Here is an 8863-nt window from a genome sequence, read left to right as displayed (position 1 = left end):
TAATAATGATTGCCCATGTGTGTTTATCAAGAAATCTAAAGATGGATTTTGTATTATTTCTATGTACGTGGATGATTTGAATATCATTGGGACTACACAAGGAATACATGAGGCAAGTAATCATCTTTAGACGGAGTTTGAGATGAAAGATCTATTTAAGACTAAATTTTATTTGGGCTTACAACTTGAACATCTTCCTTTGGGAATACTTGTTCATCAGTCTACTTATATCCAAAAGATTCTTGAGAAATTTAATATGGATGAAACATATCCATCGAAAACACCAATGGTTGTTAGATCTCTTTATAGAGATAAAGACCCATTTAGACCTAAGGGTAATGATGAAGAGGTATTAGGACCTAAGTTTCCTTACCTCGGTGCTATTGGAGCACTAATGTATCTAGCAAACTGCACCAGACCTGATATATGATTTGCAGTAAATTTATTGGCTAGATTCAGTGCATCACCAACAAAGAGGCATTGGGTTGGTGTGAAGAACATTTTCAGATATCTTCAAGGCACCAAGGATCTTGGTTTGTTCTATCAGAAAAATCGAGATAAGACCATGGTGGGATATTGTGATGCTGGATACCTATCTGATCCCCATAATGCTAGATCATAGACTGGTTTTGTCTTCTTGATTGGAGGTACGACCTTTTCTTGGAAGTCAACAAAAAAACTTTGGTGGCTACGTCCACGAATCATTCTAAAATAATTGCTTTGTTTGAAGCATCACTTGAATGTGCATGGATTCATAGAATGATAAACTTTATTGAAAGTTCAAGTGGGATTGGATCATTGGAATCATCCACTATTATCTATGAAGATAAGGTTGCATGTATTACACAAATGCAAACAGGTTATATAAAGAGTAATATTACAAAGCATATTTATCCTAAGTTGTTTTATCCCCATGAGTTACAGAAAACCGGGGAGATTAATATTTTGCAAACGAAGTCATGTGATAATCTTGCTGATTTGTTTACAAAGTTATTACCAAGTTCTTTATTTGAGAAATACATCGATGAAATTGCTATCAAATGACTTCGGGACTTGCAAATTTCAAGGGGAGTTTCTCCCTGAATGATAATCTATTTGTGATCCTTGGATCTTTGATATTGCACTCTTTTCCTCTATAATTTTTTCCTAAATGGTTTCTTATGGAAGGTTTTTAATGAGGCAATAGTAATGCAAGCATTGTGATATGTCAGTTTCTCCTTATTTTCCCACTGGGTTTTTGGGAGTTTTTGATGGCATATTGTACCTATCTCCTCATATTTTTCCTACAGGGTTTTTGGAGGAGACTAATCATGACGATGATGATCGAGACGTTGATGATGATGTTTACAAGAATAATTGAAGCAGAGGTTAAGGGGAGTGTTAGCATTAATTAATTAGTTTATGTAAAGGAAATCCCTACTTAGCACAACCGACTTGCAGTTTCTTTCAAGATGGATTGCGTCCTAATATAGCAAACACGTCCCTCTAATCACATCGCTTGTAAACGTCGCATCGGTGCGACCCGTCCCTTCCAGGGATATAAATCTGTACATCATCGACATCAATCAACAGCTATCATTATTGTTCATTTATAATTTATAGAGATGAAGGTGTTATAAAGTGTTCCTATTAACATCCTTAGAAATACCGTATAAAAAATCTACCTAAACATCAAAATCTGCTAGAAGCGGTACACACACAAAAATAATCCATTCCAAATGATTACAAGGAACAAACCAATAATATATAGTACTAATGAACATGCATGCATTGTTGTTAATGGCACAACCAACGTTGTTATAGGTCAGATACTTCAAGACAACCGTCAAATTCTCTATGGAAATCAAATGGTACTAGGACAGGCATGCAACTAATGCATGTCAACCAGTACACATACACACTTTTTGAACGATTAGCTGTGTCACTCCACATGTTCATGGACAAAAACTTGGTTATATTGTTGTGATTATCGACCTCCAGATATTCCCTGAATCCCTTATTTTATTTGAATTTACAAATTGATTGATAATTACATGCATCTTTCTAAATACATCCAATGTATTGCACATCAAAGTGTTTTTTCCCAAAAAAGAAGAAGAAGTAGTAGAAGAAACAGACATGTCAGCGCGATATTGTCCGGCGCAGGCTATTTGTGATCTCCAAGGAACGTTTTGTGAAGCTGTGCGACTAGAAATTTATAACAACACAATTTTGTGACCCATGTTCACTTGCAAGACTTGTTTTATGAATTTCGGTGCAATTTACTCAAATTTTAGCTACTAAATTTTAGAGATGCGGATATTCTAAAGTGTTTTAGCTAGCATTACAGTACGACATAAGGAAACATCAATGAAAACTTCAAAATGCAGAGACAACGAAAAAAAGTGAATTTCGTTCCAAATTATTAGGACAAAGAAAGCAGCAATTAATAATAAACATGCATGGATTGTTGTTAATGCCAGTACATCAATTAAGACAACTATCAAATTCTCTATTGAATCCACTGATACTAGTACAGGCATGCAACTAATGCATGTCAACGCCAACACAGCGTTGAATGATTAGCTGTGTTGCTCCCCATGTTCATGGACAAAAACTGTCTAATATTCTTGTAATCATTGACCTCCAAATATTCCTCAAATCACCTGATTTTTATTTAAATATCCAGACTGATTGCTACTCCCACCGTTCCAAAATAGATGACCCAACTTTGTATTAAATTTAGTACAAAGTTGAGTCATCTATTTTGAAACAAAGGGAGTAGTTACATACATGTAAATAAATACATCAAATTCATTGCACATCAAAGGGTGTCTTTTGCTAAAAAAAAAGAAGAAACATGTCAGCATGATATTGTCCGGCGTGGGTTGTTTGTGATCTCCGAGGAGCGCTTTTGTGAAGTCGTGTGATTAGCACAGCACAATTTTCAACTTGTGCGACCCAAGTTCACCTGCAAGACAATTTTAAGACCGTGGGTGCAATTTACTCAGTTTTTAGCGACTAATTCATATTTATGCGGGTATTCTTTAGTGTTTTAGCTAGCATTACACCGAGAAAACAAGTCAACTCAGTCCCAAATGATTAGGACAAACAAAGCAATAATTAAAGCACAACCGAAGTCGTTATAGGTCAAGTAGTTCAGATAAAACAACCATCAAATTATATACATAGAAATCCACCGGTACTAGGATAGGCGTGCAATTGATGTCAACGCCTACACACCGCTGAATGATAGGCTGTGTTGCTCCCCATGTTCACAGACAACAACTGGCTAATATTCTTGTGATTATTGACCTCCAAATATTCCTCAAATCTGTTATGTTAATTTACATGTCCAAACTGATTGATCATTACATGCATCTGTAACCTGTACGTGTCTATAAATACATCTAATGTCTTGCATTTCACATCACATCATCTGCCGGCATACATTTTCTCAGGCACATTTGCCACCCATTTGATACCATCCCTTATTGTTTAGCCAAGAACTTCAGGAAGATGGACAAGATGGTGAAGCTGACATGCGTGCAGCTGCTCATGGTGGCCTTCCAGGCTACGCTCATCACCATGTCATCTGCAGAATTGCCGTACGATTTCTACAGCTCGTCATGCCCGAAGGCCGAGGAAACAATCAAGAATGTCGTCTACAACTTGACCGACGCCAACCCAAGTATTGCTGCGGCCTTAATTCGCCTGCACTTCCACGATTGCTTTGTCATGGTACGTATCAAACTTATGGTTTTCATAAATATAACATTTCCTTCTTCCTTTCTTTCTTATTTTACTTTGGGTTATGAACGTATATCCAATATACCATGGCTTCAAGATGATATAATTTCCATTTATTTTTTTAATATTTTTTGCGGGTGAATTTCCATTTATTAACATGACTGAAAATAGTTCTACAATGTCTACTACACTAAACTTTTGAAATGTTTTTGCGTTGAGCTAACAGCTTAATTTGGCCGTTGATATCATTAGGGTTGTGATGCCTCCATCCTTCTGAACTCCTCGAACGCCAACCCCCAGCCGGAAAAGTCAGCCATTCCCCTAGCTGGGTATGAGGCCGTCGACAAGATCAAGGCGGCCGTCGAGGCCGTGTGTCCTTTGACGGTCTCCTGCGCCGACGTCCTTGCCTTCGCCGCACGCGACTCCGTCAGTAAATCCGCCGGCTTCTCCTACCACGTCCGCTCCGGGAGGCGCGACGGCAACGTGTCGAAAGCCTCCTCTGTCTTCACGAACATGCCGTCGCCTTTCTTCGGAATCGAGGACCTCGTCGGCAGCTTCACCCGCAAAGGGCTTAATGTCGACGACCTCGTGGCTCTCTCCGGCGCGCACTCCATCGGTGTGGCGCATTGCTCCGGGTTCACTAACCGGCTGTACCCCGAGGTGGACCCGACGATGGACGCTGCATACGCCACGGACCTAAAGAAGACGTGCCCAGCGCCGGTGAGTGGTGCGCCGGACCCGGTGGTGAACAACAGCGCAGTGGCGCCGACAACGCTGAGCAATCAGTTCTTCAAGGACGCTGTCGCTAGGCGAGTGTTGTTCACGTCGGACGCGGCGCTGCTCACCCGCAACGACACTGCGGCGAAGGTGCAAGAAAACGCTGGCGACTCCTTGTTGTGGAAGGTGCGGTTTGCGGCATCGATGGTCAAGATGGGAAACATCGAGGTGCTTACAGGGACGAATGGGCAGGTCAGGAAGTTCTGTGGTGCCATAAACAGCTAAATTGTTAAGACACACTTAGATCTGGTGATTTTTCTTTTGTGCCTCATTTTGCACTACATTCAAGATTTCTCCTTGTCGCAGCCGGCCAGTTACTGTGGTATTTTGGTTAGACGATTCACATGTAAAACTACTTTTCTGGTTTTTTGTAACCTCAAGAACGAATTTTTAATTGGCTAGAAAAGGTGCACTTTTTTAGTTGCCCTTGATTTCCTGCCTATTTGGATAAGTTCTTTCGAAATCCGCGAGTGTGTTTGATACTTTGAATCTTATTTAACTGCTCCCTCCATCCATAATATAAGACGTTTTTTTTACACTACACTAGTTTTTTTTAAAAATATTATGGGACGGAGAGTACGTAGTACATAATCAAGTCTATGGAAGATTATAGATAAACCATGGACGCGCCGTTGCTCACCTGCTGTGACATGCCAACGACCGTAGCTGAAAGCACTGCTGACTCAACGACGTGGAAGGTGTGGTTTGTGGCGTCAATGGCCAAGATGGTAAACATCAAGGTGCTACGGGGATGAAGCGGCAGGAAGTTCTGTCGTGACATAAACAGCTAAATCATAAAGACTCCCAAATTACTTTATACTAGATGGTGCCCCGCACGTTGTTGCGGGAATATTGTGCAATATATTTCAAAGATATTTGATTTTATGAAATATGAGTACTCAGAAAAATAATATGAGAGCTAAAACTATAAAATTACATATGCTTTATTGTGTTTGATTTTTGTATTTTTATAAAATATTTATTAAATATCTCATGCATGTTTGCATGTTCGGGTGGACCATTTCCTATGACTCATTGAATGTTGAGGTGGGCCTTTTCTAATGCATGTTGCTTGATGAGGTATTATGCTTGCATGTTAAGAGAAATAGGTCAGTGGGGACTAGTTATTTAGATATAGAAGATATGTACATGTGAACGCCTGGCAAACTATATATGGACCCTGATAAGTGCTACCCATCAGGTATGAGCACATGGCAACTCCGAACATTTTTTATGGCAAGTTAGTGACGCGAGGATGGTAACTTTTGTTGTCAAGCATGACAACTGCCGTGCTCCAGATTATTTTTAACAGAAACTTACCGTGTGTCACTGAAATTTGTCACCCTTCTTTTTCGGTTAAAAAAACGGTCACCCTTGAGTGACTGGAATTGCCATAAAAAACGGCAAGGCCGGAGTGCCACACACATGACGTGTGGCACTTATCATTTGGGTTTTATGTTGTCGTCTATTTCGGTAAGTACTTTTGAAGTTTGCATCTATTTGATACTTTGAATTTTATTTAGCTAATATATAATCAAGTCTAAGGAAGATTATCCGAATAGTGTGACAGACCATGGACAAAGTCCTGTCACATGCTTCCCGGATGTATAGGTTTTTGCACCCAGAAATAAAAATCTTATTTGAAATATAGCTCATGAGGGATGCATGTTACTCGTTGTCAATGACAACTTGTCATACATGCCACATGCTTGTCAAGTTTCTTCGATGGTGTTGGGCTCAATATATACCCTCCATATTTCACCTTATTCATTCATGTTTGCACTCTCCTGCCCTCTGCTTATTTAACCGGGGATCAAAATACCACTTTTATCTACCAAACAACATCTTGATGGTCTAGGTATCATATCCACAATACAAATTTAGTTGTATGATGGTGCAAGTTGAGATATTAGAGAGAACTGACAAGCTCATTCATTCCCCTTCCTTCTGTGATCTTTTGCTTTGAAGGAGTTTTAAAACCTTCGAGACTCACAGGCATCCCGTCATTTAGTTTGTCTAGAAATTGATCTGAAAAATATTAGTTGTGCATGGTAACTTTTCCTCTATGAGTAGGTTCGGTTGATAGATTAAATCGAGCGCTTGCGCAATGCATGACGTGTTACCAATTATTAGCTAGGACAGCAAGCATAGGGAGCAAGAAGAGGTGGGTGCAGTCTTCAGGTGCTTGCAAGCATAGGGGGCATTTCGCGGAGTCAGCAATCTTCTTCTTCACTAAACTTTTGCTCGTGTTTAATCTCTCATGTTGGGGTAGCCATCCAAGAACCTTGATCTTGTTTGGGACTTTGGAGGACCTGACCTGAGCCAGTGCGGGATCATCATTGCTTGGTACATTGTAGAGTAATCATTTTTGTTGACAGGCTTTCGCCACCAACCAGAGTTCTTCTATCTTGCTGATCGTTGAGGAGCACTCCCTATAGTAAAACACGTAGCGCAGCAAGTTCCTCTGTGGCAACAGAGGTTAGTCTATCACTCAGGGCAGAGCCGATCTCTTCATGCATAATCTCACTTACAAAAGCATGTTGTATGAGGTGGTGTGAGTAAAGTGTTGGAAAAGCAGTGGCTATTTGGTGTCACTAACGGGCGGGAGGGCTCCGAAAAGTTGTAGTCCAAGATGCGAGGAGCTTAGGGTAACTCCAATGCGCCGGCCCATTTGGTCCGGTTGTGTCTGTTGGGTCCACGAGTCCAAAAACCACGGTCTAACGCGAGGATGCAAACGCAAATTATGTCCATCAAATATTCGTGTGGATGTATTTCCGCAACAAATTTGAGCCCGATTGCGTCCAGGTGTCCGCCTCGGGCCCGCACGTCAGCCCCCCAACTACCTCCCACTAGTCCTATATAATTCACACGTGCGCTCGGGCCAGCAAATCAACCACACAAACCAGTCCATGTGCATCCTTTTAAGTGGCACATTGTGCGGTGGGGGCGCCCAGTCCACTTCCTCCGCAATCCTCTTTTTCCTCTTATCCCCAAACCGCCGACACGAACCCTAGCTCGGCGCCCACCATGAAGCCTGGCAAGGCCACGAGGCCGGCAGCTCGTCAGGGCGCCGTGACGCGGCCAACATAACCATGGCGCTGCCAGGTACCAAGTCGCGAGCAAGCTTTCGCCTATACGTGCCGGTCCTTTTGGGAGCACAGCGTGCTTGTGTCGTGGCCCAATGTCAACTATCCCATGCGTGGCATCTCAACCCCGACAGGGTGCCGGTGCTAGTGATGCGGGTCTCAGACCGCGTGCGGTTGGCGGAGATCCACGGTCGTCGTACTCACCTCCCGGCCGAGCTCCGTCACAACCCAACGTACTCGGTGGACTCACAAAACTGGGACGCGTGTTCATCAGCGAGCATGACCAGCGCCGCCGGTCCTCCTTGTAGGGTGAGCCTCGTGCACCACCACGCGCTCTCCACTCCACCTCCACTGCCATCGTGCTAAAGGAGGAGGATCAGGAGGCCGAGGAGGCCACAAGGTTGGCCATCGAGGAGCCCGAGCGCCAGGTGGCATGGCCTTGCGCGGTGCTGGCCGAATTGGCGGTCGGAGTAGGCTCGTCCGAGAAACCTACTTCTCCCGCACATCTCGCGCGCCCACCCCTGAGAAAACTGCCAGTTCTTCACGTCTATCACATGATTTCTCCTCGGGGCAAAGTTACCATGGTATTCGTATGCAAGTTATCAGGACTGTGTTGCATAATTTACCGTGCTATTTACATAGAACGTACCAGGTACTATACTTCAACAACTACACCCCTTCAAAGTTACCATTGTGTTTTTTACACAAGTTATAAGATCTTTGATGTGTAAAATACCGTGGTAGTTACACATAAGTTATCAGGGTATATGTACATCAACCTCCCCGGGTCAAAGTTACCATGGAGGATTGTACATGAGTTACCAGGTCTACAGTTCGTATATTATCATGGTACTTGCACCTAAAAACCTGGGATGTTTCGGTAGCTTTTTTCATAGGTCAAAAATTACCATGATGTTTTTGCGTAACTTATCAGGCCTATAGCACGTGTGCCCCTCATGACACTAAATATTATGTGACTTTCCCATGGCACGCCATGTGTTGTGTTCATCCAAGAGGCCCACGCGCGAGGCGAGTCTATGTTTTTAACAACTTATGTTCCTTTGGTAAAAAAGTTACCATCATGTTTATATAGCAAGTTATCGGTTATGCGGTGCTTATATTATCATGTTATTTACACAAAAAATTATTGGGGATATTTTGAACAACTTTTTCCCGGGACAAAAAGTTATCATGGCGATTCTAGGTAACCTATCAAGCCCGTAGTGCTTAAAATATCATGCTATTTACACAAAATTTATCAGGGGTGTGTT

General features: G+C 42.2%; 1 protein-coding gene across 1 annotated transcript; it reads left to right on the top strand.

The window, feature by feature from the left end:
* The first annotated feature begins 3442 nt into the window (after window positions 1-3442).
* On the top strand, window positions 3443-4931 carry LOC119332659 (peroxidase 2-like). Its single transcript, XM_037605820.1, has 2 exons — window positions 3443-3720; window positions 3982-4931. Exons 1-2 carry the CDS (start codon window positions 3499-3501, stop codon window positions 4729-4731), a joined length of 972 nt encoding a protein of 323 aa, XP_037461717.1. The 5' UTR covers window positions 3443-3498; the 3' UTR covers window positions 4732-4931.
* The last annotated feature ends 3932 nt before the right edge of the window (window positions 4932-8863 follow it).

Source organism: Triticum dicoccoides, chromosome 7A (assembly GCF_002162155.2).
Source record: "Triticum dicoccoides isolate Atlit2015 ecotype Zavitan chromosome 7A, WEW_v2.0, whole genome shotgun sequence".
NCBI classification, from domain to species: domain Eukaryota; kingdom Viridiplantae; phylum Streptophyta; class Magnoliopsida; order Poales; family Poaceae; genus Triticum; species Triticum dicoccoides.
This window is presented reverse-complemented; position numbering and strand designations above follow the sequence as displayed.

What these genes read in the sequence shown, in the direction of transcription:
- LOC119332659 (XM_037605820.1), top strand. Translation starts at nt 3,499, where the DNA reads ATGGACAAGATGGTGAAGCTGACATGCGTGCAGCTGCTCATGGTGGCC. An exon ending in TCCACGATTGCTTTGTCATG is followed by an intron (nt 3,721 to 3,981) that starts GTACGTATCAAA and finishes TGATATCATTAG; the next exon opens with GGTTGTGATGCCTCCATCCT.